The sequence below is a fragment of the Numida meleagris genome, chromosome 18 (assembly GCF_002078875.1).
Source record: "Numida meleagris isolate 19003 breed g44 Domestic line chromosome 18, NumMel1.0, whole genome shotgun sequence".
Lineage (NCBI taxonomy): Eukaryota > Metazoa > Chordata > Aves > Galliformes > Numididae > Numida > Numida meleagris.
Genome location: NC_034426.1, coordinates 362,512 through 387,067, shown reverse-complemented (window position 1 = coordinate 387,067; position 24,556 = coordinate 362,512). Strand labels below are relative to the sequence as shown.

At 53.5% G+C, this 24,556-nt stretch overlaps 4 protein-coding genes across 5 annotated transcripts in view; 2 read left to right on the top strand and 2 right to left on the bottom strand.

The window, feature by feature from the left end:
- On the top strand, positions 648-1,776 carry LOC110407809 (C-C motif chemokine 4 homolog). Its single transcript, XM_021415924.1, has 3 exons — positions 648-863; positions 1,048-1,162; positions 1,447-1,776. Exons 1-3 carry the CDS (start codon positions 716-718, stop codon positions 1,532-1,534), a joined length of 351 nt encoding a protein of 116 aa, XP_021271599.1. The 5' UTR covers positions 648-715; the 3' UTR covers positions 1,535-1,776.
- Positions 5,943-11,822, bottom strand: LOC110407817 (E3 ubiquitin-protein ligase TRIM39-like). The gene is made up of 6 exons (XM_021415947.1): positions 11,122-11,822; positions 10,503-10,598; positions 8,740-8,970; positions 8,596-8,618; positions 7,957-8,069; positions 5,943-7,180 (listed from the first exon to the last, which is right to left on the bottom strand). The coding sequence occupies exons 1-6, from the start codon at positions 11,659-11,661 to the stop codon at positions 6,612-6,614; spliced, it is 1,572 nt and encodes a 523-aa protein (XP_021271622.1). The 5' UTR covers positions 11,662-11,822; the 3' UTR covers positions 5,943-6,611.
- Positions 11,973-19,414, bottom strand: LOC110407818 (C-C motif chemokine 4 homolog). Its single transcript, XM_021415948.1, has 3 exons — positions 13,110-19,414; positions 12,715-12,829; positions 11,973-12,260 (listed from the first exon to the last, which is right to left on the bottom strand). Exons 1-3 carry the CDS (start codon positions 13,180-13,182, stop codon positions 12,161-12,163), a joined length of 288 nt encoding a protein of 95 aa, XP_021271623.1. The 5' UTR covers positions 13,183-19,414; the 3' UTR covers positions 11,973-12,160.
- Positions 19,778-24,556, top strand: part of HIP1 (huntingtin interacting protein 1) — a 34,111-nt gene continuing 29,332 nt past the window's right edge. Inside the window, exon 1 of one of the 2 annotated variants that reach the window (XM_021415767.1) lies at positions 19,778-19,981. In XM_021415767.1, coding sequence (XP_021271442.1) covers positions 19,784-19,981 — 198 coding nt within the window. In that variant the 5' untranslated portion in view covers positions 19,778-19,783. The remainder of the gene's footprint in view (positions 19,982-24,556) is intronic. The other variant, XM_021415768.1, reaches the window with a different exon arrangement.

Genomic DNA, 24,556 nt, shown 5'->3' with positions numbered 1-24,556 from the left:
CTGGAGCTCCCTCCACTGCACCCGCAGGGTCATGTTCAGCATCCCTGTGCTCCGTTTGGCTCTGCACATCTTTGTGCCCAGCAATGACCAGCTGCACCTCACATACCAGGAGTCATTGGCTTTTAAGGACCTAATTTAAATTGGACATTTAAGGTCTTCTTCCCTACAGTAGGGAACCTGCTTAAGCAGGGCGTTGGACACTTTATGATCCCCAGAGGTCCCTTCCAAAACCTACAGTTCTGTGATTCTGAGACTCTTATGGGATATGGATGAGGCAGGCAGGCAACTCCAGGAGCCCGCAGGTGGCAGCCCCATGTAATTCTGCTGGGTCAATGGGGGCTGTGCAGATGCAGGAGGGAAGCAGAAGAGACCTCAGCCCCCTTTTCCCTAAGCTTATTCCTGTGTTCATCATGTGTGCAGCTCCTGCAAGCATGCACTGTCATCTCTAGGCGGCTCGTGCAGGTTGGGTAACACAGGCCTGTTGACAAATGCAGGGACCTCCAAAGCGGAACTTCTTACTAAAGCGAGATGCATGAGAGAAGCAAAAATAGATATGGTGATTGTTTCATATCCTGTGCCACTGGGGATGCTGTGGCCACCACATTGTTCCATCATGAGACCGTGCTGCAATCAACCCTTTCTCAGGGGGAAATTCCACTGCTCTACGCAAGCAGCTGCTCAGAGCCGCTCACCATATAAATTGGGCAGTTGCTGAATGTCTCAGCATCACAGAGAAACGAGACCTCCAATCTCCACTTGCCCTCTCCAGCTCCTGTCGCCACTGCCAGCTGACATGAAGGTCTTTGTGGCTGCCCTCGCTGTCCTCCTCATCGCTGTCTGCTACCAGACCTCGGCTGCACCGGGTAAGTCCTGACTCTCCAAATCTCTCCAAACGGGGACAAGGGAGACACTGCTGCTGGGACAGGGTCCTCCCTGACAGCCCTTCCACCATGGCTCCCTTCCCTGGCCCATGGGGGCTCTGCTCTCAGCTCCCTGCCCCTACTCCCTGCCCCATGCCCCTGCTCACAGCTGCCTTTGCCTTCGCAGTGGGTTCTGACCCGCCGACCTCCTGCTGCTTCACCTACATCTCCCGGCAGATGCCCTTCAGCTTCGTGGCAGACTACTACGAGACCAACAGCCAGTGCCCTCAGGCTGGCGTTGTGTAAGTGTCCCGCTGGTCAGGGGGTTCTACCTTTGGGTTGGGGATTCCTCTGCATTTTGGAGTTGGAAGGGGAATAGGGGATAGGATGGATGTGGAGCCAACCGGTGCAAGGGGATGCTGGTGGGGCTCACACTGGTTGTGCCCCAGGACTCTGCTGCCAATGTGGTCAGCACCACGTGCCCAGATTGTGCCGACTATCAGCAGAAGCGGGTGTGGAGTGGAGAAGTAGGGGTCACCTTCACACAAGGCTCTCTCATGGGATCTCACCTGGCTGCTCTCTGCAGGTTCATCACCAGGAAGGGCCGTGAGGTCTGCGCCAACCCCGAGAATGACTGGGTGCAGGACTACATGAGCAAGCTGGAACTGAACTGATGCACCAGGACGGGATGAGCGAGCTATGGCCAGCTGCAGACCCTGCCAGAAACGCAACTGTGATGCTGAGAGCTACCTGAGAGACTGAAAATGTCCCAGAATCTGCTTTACTTTTACTATTTATGTATTTAATTGTTTATAAGGGAAGGGAGTAGGTGAAATAACACCACTCCAACCAAATAGGAAGATTATTTAATAGATATATACTTTTAAATTAAGAGTTATGCTTGGATTATATTTTCTGTATTAAATGAATTGTATTTTTGATATAATATTTAATTCAAACATTCAGAAATAAATATTTTTGTAAGAAATTTTGTGTCTTTGCTCAGTTTGTGTTGACAATAGATGTAATTATAATTGTGATGACATCTTCATTCTCTTTACTAAGCTGGCAAAACCCTATAAGCTTTCCTTACCTTATATATTGCAAAATAAGCAAAAAGAAAAAGAAAAGAAAGGAACAATAACAAGGAGATGTGAGAGAAGCACAGATACAGGTAGTTTGGATCACTCTTTTTTTAAGTTATTCAGTTACTGCTGGTGTATTACTAAGGTCTATTAGCTAAATTCCATTGTTTTCCATTCAGCCTTCAGGGTATGAAATCATAGAATCATAGAACCATTAAGGTTGGAGAAGATCACTAGGATCATCGAGTCCAACCTCAACCCATTCCACCATGCTCATTAACCATGTCCCTCAGTGCCACATCCTTTTCCTCCATGCATCTTTCCAGCCACCCTGCCCCAAGCCCATAGAGTTGCATGGGGCTGTTGGTCTTGGTCTTGTTGAAGCTCATCCCATTGGCCTCAGCCCACTGAGCAGCCTGTTCAGATCCCTCTGCAGGGCCTTCCTACCCTCAGGCAGATTCAAAACTTCCTCCCAGCTTGGTGTCAGCTGCAAACTTGCTGAGGGTACAGTCAGTCACATCATCCAGATTGTCAATAAAAATATTAAACAGGTCCTGCCCCAACACTAGCCCCTGGGGAACACCACTGGTGACAAGCCACCAGCTGGATGGAACTCCATTCACTACCATGCTCTGGGCTCAGCCCTCCAGCCGTGGTTTACCCAGCCAAGTGTACATCTGCCATGGACTGCAGCTTCTCCAGCAGAAGGAGATGGGCTTGTGATCCAGGTAGATCACATCCACATCCTCATCCACCAGGTGGTCACCTGCTCCTAGCTTGGTCAAATGTTACCTGCTGGTTGTTTCAGGGGACGTTTTCTGGGAGCTGCAGCTAAAATGGATCAGCTATTCTCAGAGCTGAGAATGGAAAAACCATGCTTCGCTATCACATTTTTAGAACTATTTGGTAAAACTGCTTAGCAGGTGCATATTTCTCCACAGAACAGTTGTTTTTCCCCTGTGCCAAGACCTGCCCATCTCTGTACAGATCTGAAGCAGTGTGCTGTGTGTCCCCACCAGCCCCTCTGCCAGACTCATACCCAAGTAGCTGATAAAGATGGAGCCCACCGACTGACTAGACTGAGGCTGATGGGATGAGCTCTGGACACACATGGTTATGTGAGAAATGAAGGTTTGAGTTCTGCTATGCCTGGACCTCCTGTGCCCATGGCACATCCCAAAGCAATTGGTTTGGGTCCTGGAAACCTCAGGTGGTTTTTGCAAGAGCTGTGCTCCATCTTTTGTTCTTCAGCTTGTGTTGATAGTGGAGGTTGCTGTGGCCCTGGTGCAGTTGCACTGGATTTGTTGAACCTCATGAGGTCCTTCTGGACACGGTGCTCAGTCTGTCCAGGTCCCTCTGGATGGCATCCTGCCCCTTGGGCACCTGTCCAGGATGGGGAGACAGACAACAGGGACTCCTACACAGTCCTTCATGGATGCAGCTCCCCAGGCCCCACAGCACCAGGAGCAGTCCCACAGCTGTGGGGTCCTCGCTGAAGGTCAGCTGCTGGCACCACCAGCCCATGCACCGAGTGAGTCTGTTGCAAATAACAGCATGCACCAACGTCCTTAGCTCCTGGGTCATGTTGGAGCCACCCACAGTAGACACCTACTCTGTGTACCTCAGCTAACCCTCACCACTATTCTGGGAGCCTGCAGGGAGTCCTGAATTGCTCATGTCATTCTCTACACCCACCCATGTGTGACAGCTCAGTGCACGCAAGGAGTGCAGCGCTCCGCTAACCCACACCCCAGGCACAAGGGTGTGAGCCTGCACCGGTGAAGCGAAGGCAGTCGCAGCCCACAGCTGCCGGCAGAACCCAGGAGCAGCGTTCCTGGAACCGAGATGGCTCAGAGCAAGGCCAAGATGCAGCCCACAGCGGGGTGGCTCATCAAGGCCACAGTTCTGCTTGGGCTCAGACAGATCCAGACAAGAGTGACAGCCTCAGTGGTTTCAGAATTTGCAAGCTGCTGAAGGAGACACTCATCCTGCAAACAGAGCGTGGTATTTACCGCACGTTCTGTGTGAGGTACAGTACATTTCTTGAGAGTCAGTGCTTTTCACGTTCTGATGCGTTTGGGAAATGCAACAAAACATCGTGTTTTCTTTGAGTAATATTGAACTGTATTATTTAAAGGAAAGCCTACTATATGTTTCATAAAAGTTTTTATGAAAACCTTTTGAAAGCCTAAATGAGAACCAAACTATAATCTCCACAGGCATTTTGAGGTAGAAAGACGCATGAGGAGTTGGAGATCAGTGTTTTTTGAGAAAACCCATCTCTAGAACTGCAGGTTTGTAAATTTGACTGCGGAGAATCATACCAGGGGCAATCAGCCCCTTTCAGTGACCAAACCAAAGCCTCACACTGTGACTAATGCACGGATTGCTCAGCAGAGTGGCTCCCTTACAACGCAGCTCTAGACATCTGTCCCAGCGATGTGACATCCTCAGGGTGCCTTCATTAGAAGCAGGCACACATCAGCAAGATACTCTCAATCCAAAATATCCCCACAGAACACACATACATGCATATGTATATGTCCATCTTCCTTCATCATATGGAAATCAAATGGAAATGGTGTGACTGTGATCATACAGATCTGGCTCTTATTAATACATAACCTGTGCCCAAGCATGAGGGCCACTAGGCTCCTTGGTTCTGTTTTCCTGGGAGCAAGAGCTGCAGGAAGACTCAAGTGCTCAGGTCAGAACACACTTTTCACGTGGTTGGGGCTGGTATGTTGAGCAGGACTGCTCTTTGATGGGCAGGAGCCAGTTCATAAGGAAGGAAGCGCAAGGAAATAGTCTCAAGTTGCACCAGGAAAGGTTTAGATTGTACATGAGGAAGACTTTCCTCATAGAGAGGGTGGCCAGGTATTACAACAGGATGCCCAGGGAAGTGGAGGAGTCCCCATCCCTGGGAGGTGTTGAAGGGACACGTGGATGTGGCACTGAGGGATGTGGCTTAGTGATGGGACTGGGTAGGTCAGGCTGACAGTTGGACTTGTTGACCTTGGAGGTCTTTTCCAACTGAGATGATACTATGATTCTATAAGCAGAAGCATTTCAGCAGAGGATGTGAGCAAGCTCAACTTGTCATGACTTAGAAAAGCCATCTATAAGCATCTTTAGAAGCAGCTGGGAGGTCTAAAAGCAAGGTCCCAGGGCTCCCAGTTTTCTCCCTGCCCATGGCAATCTGGTCTGGACATCTCAGGGCAGAGGTGTCAACCTAGAGTGGTTTCTTACTGCAGGTGATGCAGAGATTGCATGAAATGCAAAACTGCATCACATATTCAGAAATATCTCATGCTTTGGACCTTTACTCTCCTTCCAGGGAGATGACTTCTAGGAACATGCTTGGCGTTGTAGCAGCATGAGCTCAATCCTTTCTGCTCAGCCATTCACTTGTTCCCTCATTGCACCCTTGCCTATTTGCAAGATCTCTGCCTGATTGCATTTCCTCCTGTTTTGTCTGAAATAGCTGCTCATCCCTCCTGCCCTGCAGTAGTGCCCCTCATCTGGCACCTTGCTGCAGTGACATTGCTCTTGCTTTCTGGAGAGCTTCCATGTCACCATCTCCTGACATCTTGGTGATGTTCAGCCTGGTCTCTTCCCAACTGCCACCCTACACAGCGGTTTCCCTGGCTGCGCTCAGCTGCCTCGGCTTCCAGCCCTCTACCAAGCCCTTAAAAAGTCATATTATTTCTATAGCTTCTCATACACTCTAAGATCCTCCTGGAAGTCAAAAAAAGGTGCCCTTCCTGGGACGTGGCAGATCTGGGACTAACCTTTTGTAGACGGGCTCTCCTCCCTGCTGTGCAATCCCAAAAGTGAGTTCCTGCAGCCAAGGGGAGCTGGGTAGGACTCAAAAAAAGAAGCACCAAAAACCAGCCAAGAGGAATTGCAGTGTTGTATCCAGTGCCATTTTTCACTAGGAGCCTCTTAATCTCCAGCTAGACATCCCCAAAGAAACCACATCAAGCATTTGAGACCATTTCTTATCAAATCTCATTTTATTCCCATTGAATCAGTCACTAAATTAAGAAGGTTCATTATTTTTGTCCCCACAGCACAGGGCACAGCTGCTGGGCAGCACCTCCAGCCTCCAGGTGCTTTCAGCAAGCAGCACTGGCTGATGCAGCAGATGAGCTGAAGGACCAGAGAGCTGCCACGTGGGAGACCACTGCTTTGGAGGTCCTCCCTGGGTCACGGCCAGCAGGCACAGCACCCTTTGGACAACACACATGGTCCACAAGAAGCTGACAGCAGCAGGGCTACACACTGCTCGAAGGCCAGCACACAAGGACCTTCTCTCCAGGCTCCAAAATTCAGAGTTGAGATGCTGGGTGCCAGGGCTTGGTGTTAACCAGCAGGGATGGATGCACCACAAAAATGCACTGCTAACTGCTCAGGGCTCCCCAGATAATCTCTTTATTGCCTCCTGTCAGTACAATACCCAATGCACCATGACGCAGCAGGCTGTGAACCCCCACCACCAGAAGCCTGTGGATGAGCAGTAGAGCACCGGTGAATAACGGGTGCTCCAATCCCAGCATGGTCCTGGCTAGGTCTCTGCTCTGTGCCACGCACACAGAGGCTACCAGCTGTCACCTCCTGCTCACCCAAGCAGCTCGTTGTGCCCCCAAAGCTCTGCTTGTCCCCATCACAGGACGACACAGCTGGTCCCCTGAGTGTCCCTCATCCAGGAGATCACCAAGGGCTCTGCATTTTTGCCCCCCATAAGGGAGCCCAGGTAGAAGAGAGGCCGGAGTTTCCCCGAGAACTTGTCGGTAAAGGTGTAAAGGTGGGTGCGGTCGGACACGTTGTAAAAGGAGATTTCTCCAGCCTCATAGTCCAGGAAGATGCCAATGCACCGGGGCCTGACGCTTGGGGTCAGACAGGAGACGGGGCAGGTGAGGGCCTCGTAGCCACCATTCTGCAGCCGCAGCACCCAGTAGCCATTTTGGGGGGAGAAGACAATGTTGCCTTTCCGGCAGGCAGCCTCCTTGCACAGCCCCAGGCCCCACTCTGGCTTGTCTCCCACCTGCACCTCCCAGTAGCTGCGGCCCGAGAAGAAGGCCTGCAGCCCCAGCACCACTGGAGCACAGCTGAACCTCTTGGAGCTGTCAAATAAGGACAGGAGCAGCCTCCTGCCCCCACGCCGCACGCTCTTGCGGTCCTCGGACAGGATGAGCTCAAGGTGTGCCGTCTCAGGGTCCAGAGTCACGTCCACTGGTGGGAGAGAAGGGAGGAAGACAAATGGACTTTGTGAGTCTGTCACCGAGATGCTGCAGAGCCCCAGCCCTTGCTGCCACCTATGTGTAATTGCCTTATGCCTTGCACATCACTTGGTGCTGATGGTGTGGGGAAGCGTGATTCATAAAAATCATTTCAGCTGTAAACCATGTCAAAGCGGTTGGCATGTGGCTGCGGAGCGGGAACAAACAGGGCAGCCTGGCATTCAGGGTATAGCTTAATAAGCAACGCTGAAAACAAGAGTTTGTGAGCAATGCCCTTCCAATCCCTCTGAGACCACATGAAAGAAGGTCTCCAACCACTGGAACCAGCCTGAACCCACCTGTATGCAAACTGGGAATGTCATCCAAAATCCAGGAAGAAAACACTCTAACTCCAATATAGCATTAGAGGAAAAAAAAAAAAAAAACACAGCACTGGTACTAACAAAAAAAGCCTGGTCTGAAATGGGGTCTGATCTGAAGACATGTCATTAAAGAGGAGCCCAAACCTGGATGGACTCTGACACAGCCTGTTTGGGGGTGGTTGGCACAAAATCAAAACCTGCAGGTCCCCAACAAACAGCAGCCGAGCAGCACTGCTGGCACAGCCTCCCTTGTGCAAATGCAGTCTCCCACAGAGCCTGCTGGGGCCAAAGGCTACAGCCAGGATCCCACCCCAATCAGCAGCCCACCCATGTGTCAGGGACACACTCAACACCTCCGCATGACCCAGGGCAGAGGGACCATGACCATGTGGAAGCAGATCCTCACCTTTGAACTTCCTCAGCATGTGCCTCATACCCATGCAGCGCTCTGGGATGCTGTAGTCCTCCTTCAAGTTCACAGACACAGGTTTGGGGACCTGAAACTTCATCATTTCACACCTGAAAGGAGAGCAATACTGGGGGCCATATTCAGTGCCCACTGCACAATCACTCTCCTGCTGCATCACGGGGCTTTCTGATGCCTTTCACTTGGCTGCACAGATGCATTCCCTCCCTTGAGCTCATCAGCCATGACAAAGCACCAGGAACAACTACTTGCTTGGTAACAAGTGCAATGGGACCTTTGCTCCAGACTGAACTGGTGCATGAGGAAAGGATCTCAGAGAGGTGCAGAGCCACTGCCAAGCAGGGGTGCCTGGGACACAAAGGAGACAGGCCAACCTGGCAGCATGTCCCTTAGGAGGGGATGCATTTCACATCTCACACCCCACAGGGCCAGACAAGACTTCAGCTCTGAGGCCCTGGAAGAGGAGGGTTCTGCAGCCACTCAGCTTTCAGTGCCCAGCCTTGTCAGCCCCAAGGCACTCTGTCACTAGAGGACAAGCGGAACACTGGGCTGGGAGACAGAGGCACTGAGAGCCAGGAGGCAGCCGGGACAACAGGAGGAAGGAGCACAGGTACTCACCTGTTCAGGATGTGTCTCATATCCTAGAAGAGAAAAGCCATTCTGGGTATGTCACTCCAGCTTGGCCCCAGCCACCTGGCCAGACAGCAGAGGCCTTGGGGCTGAGGCTGGGGAAAATTGAGAGGGCTGGTGGCGGAGCCTGACCTTGAGCAGCCCCTCGGCTGGCTGCTGCATCTTCTCCTTTATCTCCAGGATCAGCTCGACCAGCAAGCACTTCTGCTCTGTCACCCTGGCCAGGTTTTCAGAGATCATCACCAGAATCTGCGTCTCCTCCTCCTCCAGCTTCTGAAGCAGCAGCTTCTCCTCATCAGCCAGCAGCTGATGCAGTTTCCCAAACTCACACACAATCGTCTCCCGCTTTCTCTTCACTTTCTCCTTGTGATAGGAAAGATGCACAGAGTGAAGGGAGGCAGTGTTAGCCAGGCAGCTGAGTCAGAGCCCAGCGCTATGCTCAGCATCCAGGAAACTGCTGCATTTTTGTCTAAGTGTGTTTACTTAAAAGAAGAGCCAAAGGATAAATGCCATGCTTTGATCTAGCCAGAGTTCCCACTTGACATCCTCTGTTTCCCAACAGAAGGGCAGTTCTGACCAGCTGGACCTCCGATGCTGACAGATGTCTCGGTGCAGCACAGTGGTCTATGGAGGCTACAAGGAGACATCACAAGGTGTCAGGTGGGGTTTCGGGCAGGATTTTATTAGGAGTGGTGCAACCCACCTGCATGCCAGGCTCAGGCTGAGCTCTTCTTTGGCAATCCTTTGAAAATGTGACAGCACCCAGGGGTGGGACTGGGCAGGGGCTGGAGAGCTCCCTGGACTGCTGAGAGCTCTCGCTGAATGTGGAGGCGAGGAGCAGTGACAGGTGAGGGCTGCAGTGCTTGAGAAATGTTTTTCCCAAGACTTAATATTTGGCATTTGGCTCAAAACCTGAAAGCATAAAAGTTAATGAACTCCAGAAAAACACGCTGGAGTTAACTAGGACCCAGAAGCCTCACAACTCAGAGGGTAAATGAGAGGAAACCGAAGTGCATTTCCTCTTCACCTAAGCACATGATTTCTTGGATCTGACTCATGATAAACCAGGACTGCGATCCCAGCACTTGCTAGGGACATTTTTTCCTTTTCACTAAAGAAGTACAACCAGCGGCCAGCAAGTCAGGGGCAGCCCAGCTGTGACCCCACAGACCTGACTCAGGCAAGTGGGGATGGGACACAGCTCCGTCACAACCCATTGCCCGAGGGGGATGGTGGGCGCACAGCAGCACCCCCAAACCTCATCAGTATTGACAGCCCACACAGACAACTGGGAGAGCACTGAGAAACCTGTTTTCCCTGCCAAAGCTGATTAATCATCAGGTCAGCAGGGGAAAGCTCCAGCCAGAAGTTTCATTTCCTTTCCTGCAGTTATGTTTCCTTCTTGACCTAAACTGCCTCTGTTTTGCTGGTGTTCTGCCCCCCGCGGCTGCCTGGGGTAAAGCAAAGGAGCAGTAATTCACTTTCATTTTTGTAACGAAAAGATTTCAGTTCTAGTGCTGTGGAGCAGAGCTTATTGTGTGTCTCTCATCTGCTTTTCACTCAAGTGAAAGGCAAACAGAAAGCATCTATTTGTTGAACCGGCATACGTGCACCACAATTTCCTTGGAGCCGGCGTGCTGCTTTTTTTCCCAAGCTTTTTAACTTGTTCAGAACTGCACACTCACTGATGCTGGCTTCCAGCACTGTGATGGTGGCACTGCCCGCTGTGGTAGATCAGTCTCCCTGGTAGGTGTTGGTCCTCCCTATAGCAGGAGGACATGGGGCATTTCCCACCCTGAGGACTATACTGAATTCACAGCCCCAGATCATTCTGGATTTTTTGAATTCCTGATGTTATGTAAGCTCATTCTTTCAGAAATAAACCGAGCACCTGCCTTGCACTCCTGGGTTTTCATTTTCGCCTCTGACTCACGCTTCTTCATATCCTCCACTTCCTTGGAAAGTTGCTCCAGTGATTTCTGGAGTTTGACCTGAAAAGAGCAGAAACAGGGTCAGCTCTCTCCACCTCCATGCTCTGCCCAGTCCCTGAGCTCGCTGCTGCTGGTGCCAGCGGGCAGCTGGGGGACAAGGCCCTGTGCCAGTCAGTGCCATCTCCAGCACCCACGCCCAGCAGCTGTGCTCTTCACTCTGCACACAGCATTAACCCCCTCCATGCAGCTCGGGTCTTTCCCTATTTTCCTCACTATTTCAGTTCGGAGAGCAAGTGGACTGCCTCCCAAAACACCAGGATGTGGCATTTGGGTACCCCCGCAACGCTGGGACATGGTGTTTGGGTGCCAGCAGTTCCACACCCTGCCGCCCCAACTTTTTGCAGGGCAGGGAGCCAGGCCGTCCCATGCACACGGGCTGATGGGGGCATGGTGCCCCCCATGTTAGGAAGCAGCAGGTCCATCCTCAGCCCTGGCACCAGCAGCAGAGTGGTTGCCACTCGCTTCGCCACCAGTCTCACGCCTGCAGCGGTGCCCAGGGCCGTTCGCAGAGGGGTGCCCATACCTTGTACACCTGTGCAGCCTCCTCGATGGGATAGACGGTATGCGAGCGGTGCTGCTGGGACTCCCGGCACACCACGCAGATGGCCTGCTCGTCCACCTCGCAGAAGAGCTTGAGGCGCTCGTCATGCAGGGGGCAAAGCGGGGTCCCTGTTCCTGTCCCCGTCGCCGTCCCCGCACCGCCCCGCAGCCCCAGCTGCCGGATGCTCTCCACAATGTTGGCCAGCTGCCGGTTGGGCCGCAGGCTGCTGCGGCGGCAGGGGGCCCGGCACTGCGGGCAGGAGAAGGGCATGTCGTTCCACAGCCCCTTCTCCTGGCAGTGCTTCCCGATGCAGCCGCGGCAGAAGTTGTGCCCGCAGTCGATGCTGACAGGCTCGCTCATGTACTCCAGGCAGATGGAGCAGATGGCCTCCTCATACAGCCGCTCCAGGGCTTCGGACAGGGCCATGGTGGGCGCTGCGGCCTGGCAGCTCTGCTGCGTGTGGCCCTGGGATGATGACACCCGGCCGGGGCAGCAGCGGCCGTGGGCGGAGCGTGGCACCATTGGGGCGGCCCTGAGGGCTGTGGCCTCCCGGCCCGGAGGGTGAAAGTGAAAGCGAAGGCTTGCAGGGAAAACGGGACAAATGGGCCAAACTGGCAATGTGGGCCGCCCCGGTGGGATGAGATGGGGCCCACAGGCTCCTACCTGTGGTAGGCCTTGCGGTGACAAGTGGGATGTTGGTGTAGGTGCCACCCAGCCCCGCAGGCCCCAGCCCCGCCCCACAGCCTCCTGAGAGAGAAGCAGCGGGACAAAGGGCAGCTTGTCTTTGTTTTTATGACGCAAAGCCAATCAAAAGACAGTTGGTACAAATCACAATAAAACGTTTGCCCTTAAGAAGTCAAAGCAAAATGCTTTTGCATACACTTAAATAGGTAAATAAATAAAGGTAAATGCTATAGCAAACAGTCTGCCAAATGCACAGGCAAGGAGATAACAGGGCCGTGACTCGAGGTGCCCACGAGGTCTACAGATGCAGTGATGCTGGAAGGGACCAGAGCACAGTTCACTTGCTGCCATCCTTGTGCTTCTCCACATTCAGGAGGTCCTGAACCCACTTCTCTTTGGGGTTGGCACAGCACATCTTCCCCTGAAATGTGGTGAATCTGCGGAAGGAAACACTGTTAAAGGGTGGGAGAGAAGGAAGGGTAGGGCAGGACAACCACCTGCTCCTTGCCACTGGGAACCCCACCAAGCTGACACCTCCGTAGCTGCAGAACAGCCCTAGGATCACACAGGGATGAGCTCAATGTAATCATAGGTGTCCTTGCTGCTTAGAGGAGAAAGCCACTTCCCCCCCAAGCTGCCTTCCCCAGCCGGCACGCTGTCCTGCCCAGGACCCTCTGTCTTGGTGGAGGTGACACACTCAGATCTAACAGGGAGGACCAGAGCCAGCTGCTTGCGATGTGAGATTGGCCCCTGCAAAGTTCCCAGGCCTTTCTCCTAACGTGGCAAAGCCCAGCTAGGTTATGCCCCTTGCCAGGACACGGCACATAGTGGAGTTTCTTGCTGCTGCCGCATTTCAGGGGGAAGCCTTGGGGTCGGGGCAGAACTACTCACATCACACCGGGGTAAGGGCAGTTGCTTCCTGTGTACTCGTACATCATCACCTTGTTTGGGGGAAGCGCTTTGTTTAAGAATTTGTAGCAGCAGGGTCCGCGGGACCTGAGAGCAACTGGGAGAGAAGAGAGGTTTTCTGATTAAAGCCAGACCAGGAACAGTGCCAGCAGGGAGAAGCAGGCTTGCAGGACCAGAAGGGTCACGCTGGAGAAGGTGCTGCTCCCACCACAGTCTCCCACCACAGTCACCTTCCCTCAGCAAGACAAAGAGTAGCAAAGAGTGCCTCTCCTTTCTTGCAGTGAGTGCTCAGAAGGGAGAGCCACCAGAATAACTAGGACTTGTACAGCAGAAAGAGCAAGCAGAGAATTCATGCAGAGAGGAGAGCTTGGACTCACGTGTAGTAGAGGAGACCTGGTAGCAGAGGGCAGCCACAATGAGAACAGCAATGGCAGCTGTGGAGGACTTCATGCTCCCGTTCGGTGGAGATAAACTGTAGGAGTCAGGTTAGACTGTGGCAAAGGGTCCTTTGCTCTGCCTGATGCGGGACCCCTTGGCTCAGTTAGCTTTATAAAGGGGCGCAAGGCTGGAAACATGACAAGATGCGGCAGATAGACAGTATGACACAATGGAAGAAGTGCAGTGTCAAGAAATTCTGTGTAAAGAGTGTGGAGTCCTACACCATCCTGTGAAGAGAAGTACCCAGAGCCCCGATGGGCAGTAGTGCCCGGATGTGGCAAGTGATATACCATGACAAGATACTCTGAAATAAGAGAAAACAGGATATGACAAACTCTCCTTTTCTTTCCTCAGACCAAAACCTAGAAATAGAAAACCTAGAAGTAGTATTTCAGGCGATTTTGCCTAGACGTCACATGGCAATGGACAGAGAATGAGCACAGATGGCACATGAATCTAGAATATCTGCATTACAGAAATACAGCGCAGTGGACTCTGCAGCCAGGGCAGCAGGAAGAGCCATGGATCATGCCAGCTATGCTTCCCGCTCAGCAGGTCAGCAAGGCATGCAGCCACTGTGTCCTGCTTGCAGCACTGCCCCCAGAGCAATGGTGCTTTCTTCATGGAACCAGGGCACCGCCAGCATGTAACTATGCAGAGCAGAGGGTAGAGCACAGTGCTGTCCTAAGTCTGGGCTCCTCGCCCGTCCTTCCCATCTCCTACCCATCACTTGCAGCAACTCATTAGGGAACTGATGCTGTTGCTACATTGCACTTCCACAAATGCCATGACAGCTTAAATATCACTGTGTTATCCATAGACACAAGAATTGGCCATTAACCTTCACCAAGAGTTTTAGAAGTTCATGATGATGTAGGTGTGGTGGAGTTTGGCTTATATTATTATTTTGTTCCAGTGACGTAAAATTGACATTCTTCTGGCATTGTCCCAGCAGCCATATACACATACAAAAGAGATTTGCTGGCTCAGCTGGTGCCGTTTAGGACAGTGATAATGTCAATCATTGTCTGGAAGCTCTTCTCAGAATCATTATGTCCCAAGGAAGGGCTCTGCTGACCTCCAGGAAAAGGCTTATGGATGAAGACTCATGCAAGCAGAGGAAGAGCAAGAGCAAGGTATTGCTGGTGCTGGTGCAGTTCGTGGCTGCTGAATAACCACAGCTGCAACCACTGGGCTCCTCTGTGGGGGACGAACATTTAGACATGAGAAACCTCTGCCCAACATGGTGGCCTTGTAGAAGTCCAGAGGAGGAACTCAGTGGGAGAAGTGAGAAGATTCCGTGCACCAGCTGAAGAGCTGATTCTAGGCCCAGGGCTCTCAAGTGCTCCAGGATACGATGTACACCATCACCACAACTCAGCAGACTGAACTTTGTGAAACTGAGTCAAACCTTTCAGAAGGTGTGGGCTAGAGGGCACTGAAAGATCTCTTATGCCCAGAGCCTTTTGCTTCACTAAAACACTGTGTTACTAAGCATCAGCAAAACTGGACTGGGGTGAAACCATGTGTGGGTGTCTCTCTGCCCCGGTTCAGCCCACACCCCACAGTCCCTCTGCAGCCATCATAGCTCAGCCCCCAGCTTTGCCTTTGAAGCAGTAAAGACTTTGGCACATCCCTTTGTTTCTCTGCACCTCGCTGGGATTGCTGCCATCCTGCACTGCTGCTCAGGGATGCTGGGGAAGGGGTGGGTGAAGCACAGGCAGGAGCTGTCTGGACTTGGCAGGCCCCTCACACATCCGTGTCCTCATGAGCCCGGCCACGTATGACTGATAGATGTGCCGCCAGATGACAGACAGGACGGTCTGACATGCCCAAGGTACCAGACCAAGCTGACTCACTTTCCTCCAGCAGCAGACAGCAGATTGAGGCTGGGGGTGCTGAAAACAGGCTTGGAGACAGATTTGACCAAGTGGCAGACTGGGAAACCACACTGAGATGAGATGAGATGAGATGAGATGAGATGAGATGAGATGAGATGAGATGAGATGAGAAAACCATGACACTCTGGAATCATGATGACCTGCTAACCTATGTGCCACCAACACTTCCCACTTGTAGCCCTGTTCCTATGATTTCCACCAGTGCTTTCACACCCAGCATCTGCACATGTTCCCGATTCAGGCCAGTCTTAGTGTTCTTGTTACACAGCTCCACGTGGGGACTAGAATAAAACAGAGAGGAGGAGAACAGGCTGAAGGATGAGCTGGAGACAGCCTCACTCATGCAGCTCACACCGACGCAGCCCAGCTTGGAGCTGCTTTTAGCTGAGTGTTCTAGAAGTTCTTGCAGTATTCAAATGTGCTGTTGATGGAAATGTCACAATTCTTTTTGAAAATCAGTATTTTCTATCAGAAATATATATGTGCCTAGGCGTTTTGAATGAATTCTTGCTGCTTTCAGATATGCTGGGCTGTGTTTCTTGCTCTCATTCATTGCAGAGGGAATTCTTGGAGGTTTTGACACCTCTGTTATTCCCACATTTCACTGTTTTCCTCAACTCCATTCCTTCCTTGAAGGATGATTTTGTATTTCAGTCTTGGTTGCTCCTTTCTGCCAAGACAAATAATGCAAATCTCTAAATATTTTGATTTCTAAAGCCTCCTCCATACACCATACATCCTAAACAGCAGCTATTTATGGAGTCTGTAAAGCCTCTGCCGTATGGTGTGTTTCAGCTTTCAATAGAAGCCACACATGGTGTCTTTGGATTCACTATAATAACAGGTTTGGGATGCAGGACGAAGTCTTTTCTTAGCCCTGAAGGTAGCCTGCTCCACCACCATGACTCACTTCTGGAGTTTCATCAAGGGTCATGTTATCGCAGTGCCCCTGGGAGCTGCCTCATCGCCACTGTGGGAACTTGGGTTCAAACTGGGAGCAGATCAGCTGGAAACAGAAGGAGAAGGATCAGAGTAGTCAGCGGCTGCAGGGTTCTGCAGCCCTGAGAAAGACAAGCGATATCTCAGATGAGATCTCAGAGGAGATCTTGCTGAGGGGCATGGGGATCACAAGGAAATTTCCATGTGTCTGAGCCAGGGCATGAATTTCAAAGTGATCGGCTCAAGAAAATTTGTTAAATGAGAATGGCTGGAGCCTGGGTGTGCATTCAAGGGAGTCAGCACAGAGCTGCCTTTCTCTTCAAGAGATCTGCAGCGCCCACGTCTGGAGGCATCACTGATGGGCTGGACAGACCCTGAGCCTGCATGGATCCTGACTGCATGCAGGAACTGTTCGTGTTGGATTCCCTGGGCCAGCTGCTCTTTCAGGGCTGTAAGGTCTGCAGTACTCCTGTGAAACTGCAGTGAAAGCCTGGGACTGGAATTTCTATATTAGGTTATGCCTCCAGATCAATATTTGCAGTAAATGTCAGCAGAAAGACAGAAACGTCTAAACACGCAGCAAGGAGGAAATGCAGTTTCTGCCATTTTCCAGGGTACACGCAGGGCACCTGCAGTGGAGAAGCTCTCCAGCAGATGGCAAGCACTGCTCACCTCCAGGCCCTGCTCTCCAGCGAGTTCCTCACCTGGGCAGCTGGCCCAGCAAAGTCCTGGCCTGGAGATGCAGCTGCAAGCCATGCTCAGCTTTGTTCTTGGATTCCTGGAAAAGGGGAGGCAGCTCCTGAGTCTTTAGTGCAGAGAACACACCTGGTGATGCTTGGGTTTGCATCCGTCCTTGCAGAACCTGGTCAAGTAGGGGAGCTCACCCAGGATGAAGGTAGGGATCACAGCATGCCCTCAGGCTCCTTAGCTCCCTGTGCGCTTGGGCAGTGGCAGTCCTGCTGAGTGACAACAGTCCCTTCCCTTCTCTGCTCACTGCCCCATGTAGCAGCCCAGGGCTGCTTCCTACAAAGGCTCTGTGATGAGTTTAGCTGACAAGGACTCAGCAGCGGCCATTTTGCCTAAAGTATTCAAAAAATGGGATCAGAAGATAATAAACCTTCATGTGCAGGCTCCACCTGCCCTAGAGGCTTCCACATGCCTTTTGCTTTGCCAAAGACACTCCTGCTGGGTCTGAGCCATCACCCTGCACTCAAGACCCAGTTCTTACTCCGCACCATGTGGGCACTTCAGCTCAGAAAACATTTTTGTCCCATATTTGTATGCTCAGCCTCATCACCAGGTTTGTATTTGTGGTACCATTATTGCATTTGTGGAAAGACTGTCACAACCACTTCCCTGCAGGTGTACCCACCAGGGCTAGCTTCTCTGCTTCAGGGAGCTCAGGATTTTGTGTCCTAGGGTGTCTCCAAGGGTGGCTGAAGCATGGAAGCCTGTTTTAGGTCTCACCTCCAGGGCAGAGAGAGCAGGATCTTTGCACAGAGCCCTGTGCCCGCCTGCTCCAGCCCAGCCAGCTGGATAACAGAGGAGGGACTGTGGTGCTCTCTGTGCCTGTATTTTCTTGCTGAAACAAGGAGCAATCTGTGCTCTTGCTGAGCCTGGGCCAGGCCACGGGAGGGTGAGGAGCGTGGCAGCGGCACCCTGAGACTCTCCCAGTTCTGGCTGGGGAGGGCAGCTGGACAGGGAGCCTGCAGCTCCTAGCCTTGGGAACAGTGTCCCTCTGCCTGGTCAGGGCTCACAGCCCCTGACATCCCCTCTGGCCCCTCTCCTGCCATTTCTTGTTCCCTGTGGCTTGCAAGTCCTTTGGGTCAAGATTAAGCTGAGAAGCATCTGTCCCCACAGACACCCCCATGACAGACTCTCCTTTTGCCCTTTGCCTCCAAGCTACAGCCCAGCCTCTTGGAACTGGGCAAAAGGAAGGCACACCTGATCAGAGGAAACCCAGCCCTGGATTCTGAGAAGGACCTGCTGGGCAGCTGCAGTGGTGCCCAGCCCATCTTCCCCCTGCCCCACTCACTTCCAGCCCTCTCCCATCACCTCCCCACGAAACCTGAAGCAGAGGATCAGACCAGCTCAGGACAGCCCTGCACCCACTCTGAGCATCTCACAACCTGCCTAACTGCAAGGTACCTAATCCCACCAGAAAGCAGCCCCCCAAATTCCTGCAGAGCCCCAAGGCACTGCCCAGCAGCACCACAGGGTGCTCTAAACAGCTAACTGTAGGCTGGTTCTGGCTCCATGCTGCTGCGGCCCCTGCCTTGGAGCAGTTGGTAGGAAGAGCCTGCTCTTGCTTGCATCCAGCTTTCATCCTCCAATCCTGCACAGGCAAGGCATCTCCCCATTGCGCAGCCCAGCTCCCAAAATGGGCACTCAGCCCTTGCCATGGACAGAGAGAAGGTGACTGCTCCTCAGTGAGAGGGAGCAGCTAATGTGGAGCCCCTCGCATGGGTCCAAGGTGCAATCACTCTCCAGCCCCCAGACCTGCTTGCTGGGGGCCATGCTGGAGCAAGGTGCTTCTAGCAACGCAGAGGGGTGGGACTGGCAGACATCCAGTGGACCATTCTTTCCCTTTCCTTTGTGGTCATCTGTTCCTTCGTCTCTACTCAGCAGTGTCTTCATTTATTCAATTATTAATCATCTTGCTGCAATAGTGGCTGAATTAAACCCATTAAGGCTCCTTTGGGACCAGCCCCAAGGAAGGAGGCAGGTTTCCAGAAAGTGCATTAGACAGAAAGCAGACAGGAAGATTGAGACAAGCCAGGGTGGGAGATGGCCTTGCTGCACAGTGCTGGCCATTTCCCAGCAGCTGGGAACCTGAGACCCGGGGCAGAAGCACGGAGACGTGTATGTCACTGGTGTAACCCGTGCACTGTGTGTGTGGCAACTGTTTCAGCTGAAAAATATGCCACAACTGTGAGTTACGCAGCAGACAACTGCTTGCACAATTGCTCGAGACAATCCACATCCTAAGCGGTTCTTCCCAGATCGTCCTGTCACCTCTGTTGGGGCAGACAGGATGGTTTTACACAGCTACACCCCACAGAAGTGGGAACACTGATTTTATGTCTGTTTTTGAGGTCCCAGAACACGGGTGGCACGGTCCCAACTCAGCCCCCCACGCTTCCCTTCGCAAACGTCAGGCATTAACCAGGGAGCAGCCTTAGAGTGCTTCCAGCACCTTCGCAGCAAGCTGTGCTTCCTCCTCGCCCTGCTCAGCCGGTGGGGCCTGCAGCTGCCTCCCGCCCCAGAGCCCCCAGCCCACAGCCAGGTGACAGACAGCGGCCCCTTCCCCGCGACCTTCCCTCTCGGAGCGCTGCTGGTGGCCCGGGGGCCCCGTGGCCGCTCTCAGCCCCCGCCCGCCAGGGGGCGCCACGCTCGATCGCCGCCACGCGCGGACGCGCACGGACAGGGAGCGAGGGGGATATTTTGAGCGGCAGGCGCCGCGGCCAATCATCGCAGAGAGTTTGCCAGGGGGCGGGAGCACACGGCAGGGTGGGCGCTCCGATGGGGCGGCCCCTGGAGGCGCGGCTCCTGTGGAGGGGCGGGATCTGGTGTTGAGCGGCGTGCGGCCGTACCAATGATCTTGGCGGCGGTCACGTGAGCAGGCCGCCTGCGCGGCTCGAGACCGGCCCTCCCGAGGGCTCGTTCTGAGTGGCGTTAGGATCAGCCAATAAGAGCAAAGGGGCGGAAGCAGGGCGGGGAGAGGGTGGGGCGGGCGGGGCGGACCGCTCCGTGAGTGGCAGATAGAGGGGCCAATGGCGCGCGGCCCTACCGGCGGCGGCGCCGAGCGGAGCTGTGGCGAGTGCGCGGCCGAGCAGGAGCGGCGTGGTGGGGCTATGGACCGCGTGAGCAGCTCCATGCGGCAGGCGGCCAACCCGCTGCCCAGAGTGCTGAGCCGGCGGGCGGGCGGCGGCGGCCTAGAGGCGGAGCGGGAGAACTTCGAGCGTGCCCAGGTGCGGGCAGGGCTGCCCCGGAGGGCGGGGACTGGAGCGGGGGTGGGGCCACACGAGTGGGCGGGGCTTGTGCGCCTGGGTGGGTCTGTCCCGGTTGGGTGGGGGTGTGACAGGTGGGCGGGGCTGAGGGGTGGGTGTGGTCGGGCCAGGTGAGCTGGAGTTGCTCCAGTGGGCGGGGCCTGGCAGGGTGGGCGAGGCGGAGCTGGACGAGCCAGGTGCTGGGAGATGGCTTCATTGGGTAGAACAGCCCTGGGTGGGCGGAGCCATTCCGGGTGGGCGGGGCTGTCCCAAGGGGGCGGAGCCCACGCAGCACAGCCAGGTGGGCAACTGGCCGCCATCTTGGGTGGGCTGTGGTGGCGTGGGCCATGCTGCCCGTAGGGCTCTTGCTTTGGGGCCTGTCCTGTTGGTGGGGCACCCCTTGGTCTGGGTCACCACAGGTGTCACCCCTATGACTCAGGGCCAGCTGACACATTGTTGGAGTGGCCCTGGGTTACGCTGCAACAGTGGGGCCTGGCCCTGTGGTTCTTGAGGCCCAGCCCTGGACCTGCTGCGGGAGGTGCCTGGGGGAGCAGGGCTATGCAGGCACTCACTCTGGGGGGAAAGAAGGCGATCTGGGGACAAGGGGTGTGTAGGAGCAGCTGGGAAGGTCCCTGGTGAGGCACAGAGCACAGGGAGCTGGTGGGGAGCAGATGGGGCAGGGGGTGTGGGTCCGGTCTCTGTTGGCTCCATGGTGACAGTGCGCCAGGAGCAGCTCCAGCAGCTTCACAGGAGGAGAAATGTGAGGATTTCAGTTGGAATGATGTATGGCTCAGGGAGTCCTTCCTGGCACAGCTGTTCTTGGTGCTGGCTGGGCCCTGCGTGGCTCTCAGTTCCTGTGGGTGTTCAGCTCTGTGCAATTTCCTGCCCTGCTCCTTTTGCATAGTTCTCTTTCTGTAGTTTAGGGAACTTGGACGCACTCCTCAGATCTTCCACATATTGGTCATCCACAATGTTTGTCAAACTTCTTCTTTCTGAGGTTTTATTGTAAAAGCCTCATGCTGTTGGGCTTTTGTTGTTGTTGTTGTTGTTTTCTTGGAAAGTGACTTTTCTTAACCAAAGTTCCATCTGCTCGACAGCTTTCCAAATGAAGGTTTTACCCGTGTTTCTGAATGCACAGCCCCATCCCTTTCTTGCTTCCAAACCTGTCCATCCCATGGCAGCTGGAAAAATATTTGTAGCTGAAAGAGCTCCCACAAAGTGTGTCAGAAGGGCATGCAGTGACCTGGGTAACACCTGCTGGAGTTGGACACCACCACCTTGTGTGGTCAAAGGGGAGATGAGAGCACCCCACAAGGCCCTAGTGGTGGTTGTGGGATGTCATACCATCTTTTTGTGCTTAGGCTCACCTGTGCTGGAGGTGTGTGGGGTAGGGCTGAAGCCCAGACTCTTCCCTTGGGCATGTGCCTCGGGATCTTCCCTGCCTGGCTTCCCCTTTCCTCCCCGCTCCTTCCTTTGTGGGTGTTCCCATGCCAGGATGGGGCCGAGGAGTACATCTTGCTATCACAGTGTGTGGACGTGATGCACTGCTTTGGCAGAGATGAGATTTTCAGCACTTGGGTGAGCCAAGATCTTGAGATGGCGTCAGGAGGAGGAAGGATTTCTGTGGGATGCAGAGGACCCGCACAGATGGAGCTGAGCACCAGGCATTGCAGTAGGACGCAAAGCCACCTAGTGCTTCTGCCATGCCACCGGCTGCCTCAGCGCTCCCACAGCCTGTGGCTTTGCCAGCTCCAGGAGCACCCGCAGCACTGTGGGTAGGGATGAGCATCATCTGGAAACCTCAGTGTATGGGAGAGTTTCCTCAGTTTCGCAGAGAACTCTCTCATACACTGGGAGACTCAAGACCACCTTGAGTATGTCTGCCCAGCTGCCTCTGGGCTCCTGCATGGCCCCTTCCCTCCTTTGGGAAACCAAATGCTGGAGAGGTGTGAATATGCCTGGAAAGGGGTGACGGTGGAGGCTTCCTTGATGTGTGTTGGTGTCCAGTGCAGCAGCAAGGAGTGGCTTGCTGGGGTGTGGGGATGCTCCTGGCCTGACTTAAGGCTCTCCCTCTGTGTTGCGGCCCCTCTGGGGACAGGGCTGTTGTCATGGTTGTGGTTCCCATTGCTACTCCAAGGCTTGAGCAGAGGTGGGTTGTGTTAGGAGCACATTTTGTGCCCATGTGAGACCTCATTGCGATGGCCTTGGGGACAGTGGTGCTGCTGGAGGTGGTGCCTGGTGTTGGGGAGGGGACAATAGTATGCTTTGTGCCACGTCCCGTGCCAGTCAGTGTCCTTGTGTGTTCGTTCACTGCACTTTCTCCTGATTGCAGCAAGTGTTGGGAGAAGACGTTTCTTGCTGAAACTTCTTCCAGGAAATCTGAAAAGTGTGCACTTATCTCCTCTGCAAGTTGTTCCTGGTGAGGAGAAACACCGATTGCTGCTCACCCACTGCAGCTGCCATGCCTTCCGTGCATGCAGCCATAGTGTGCTGGGTCCTTACAGCCTCATGCTGGTGCAGGACCAGCACTAATAGCAATTTCCGGCTGAGAAATCCCCTTGGGAAGACATCAGTGCAGCCACAAGTGGTGACTGAGCTCCCGAAAGGAACCTTTCAGAGCTCTGCTCTGTGCCAGCTCCTGCAGTACCACCACTGCCACCACCCTTTGCTGTCCCAAATCGGCACTTCTGCTGCACCAAGCGTAGTCAGTTACCCTGCAGCCGCTTCCACAGGCGGGCATGGGTGGGGAGCAGCCCTGCTCCCGTAGAGCTCCAAATCCCATTGCATGCATCGCAGTGAGCGCTGCAACATTCCCCACCCAGGAGCTGGTTTGTCGTGCCTTGGCCTCGTGGAGGAAATGCCATTTTGCTTCTGACATCTTCGCTTTTACAAAACAATTTTTGTGGTTCAGATGCTGCAGCCACTGGCAGTTTTGCCAAGAACTTCAGTTCTTACACAGGAAATGAGGCTCCTTTCAAAGCACCAGAGTGTTGCTAAATATATAGCCTCTCTGTACAGATATTTAAAGAAACATATTGACACTGGCAAGAACAGGAAAAAATAGCTCCTGTCTATGGAGGGTGAGGGATGAAGCCAGCTGAGCCCATCCTGGGGGAGCCGGTGATACAGGGGATTAATTCTCTGCTCTTTCATCTCCAGGAAATCGAGCTCTTGTGCCTTGTCCTGAGTGATCCCCGGTGCTCTCGGTGTCTTTTGTTGTAATAGGAATTAGAGGTGCTTGGGAGTGAATACAGCTTCAGCAGCGAAGAAATGAGTCATCCCGGCTCCTTTCAGCGAGTCTTGCTTAGGAACTTATTTCCATCCCCACGGCTTAGTCTGTGTGAAAGAAAATAGTTTATCTTCTCCCAAATTAGCTGCATGAGGTCTGCCTTTCCCTTTAATGAAATCTGGGGTGATGGGATTTTTTTTTTTAATACATGCAGAAATAACTGAGGTTTTTCTCTGATGCTGGACTCAGAAAGTGGGTGCAGGGAGCAGGTGGGGCTGTGGATGGCAGCACAAGGAGGTGCTGGTGGAGCTGGGTGTGTGGGGACACGGCAAGGCCTCAGGCTCATTGGTCACCTCCAGTTTCGCAGCTCGGTGTCTGCCATGCATAGGTGCAGAGAATCAACTTAAACCCATCTAGTCCTAAAGGGATTTGGCTGAGGTAGTTGGGACACCCTGGTCCTGCTGCCATGACTGCAGCCTGGGTGATGCAGCAGCATGAGGAGCAGAGGGAGAACCAGACCCTGGTCCCCTGATTCGTTTTGCACAGTCTCTAACCAAGAAAACTTCCTGGGGACAGAGTGTTTGGAGGGAACAAGCAATCAGCAGTGTTGTGGCCCGGATGTGCACATCCCTGACTGCTGCTGGCCACATTGTGCATTGTTTGCTGTTCTGGGCTGATGAGAGTGGCAGGTAAATTACCCCTAGTCTGCATGCAGAAGGCAAAATTCCTGGCTTAAAGCTGTGTGCAGACATTTAATATTTTATATTCTAGCACGTGCAGCTTCCTTTTGTAACGGCAGAATTTCAGTTCCTCCTTTGCTGGGGCATTTCTGGGCTGATGCCCTGGGGAGCCCATCCAGGGATGCCTCCAGGTGAGTGTGCCCACTGGTGTGTCACCTCCAGCTGTGTCTGTGCCTGCCCATGGGGCTCAGCATGCACTCACTGATCCCTTCCTTGCCTTGCCTTCAGCCCTCCATGCTGGTTTGGTGCTGGGACAGGCAGGCACTATCACATTCTCTCATTAACAGAGCTGCGACCATTGTTTTGCAGGACTTTAATAGTTTTGCCTTCTACTTTTGTCATTGCCCAACCATTACCTGGGTGAATACTGAGTGTACTTACTGAGTGTACTTACGCTCAGTCTCAGTTTGATGGCATTGCTCCCTACATAGAGCAGACTTGTGTGCACAACCATCCCGAGGCACCCATTGCTGCCATGGGCTGTGAGGTGTCCTGGCAGCCCTGTGGCTCTCACCTCCCACCTCTCATTTTCCCTCATGGCCCACAGACACAGACCCCAATAGCACTTTTCTCCCAGCAGCTGGGCTG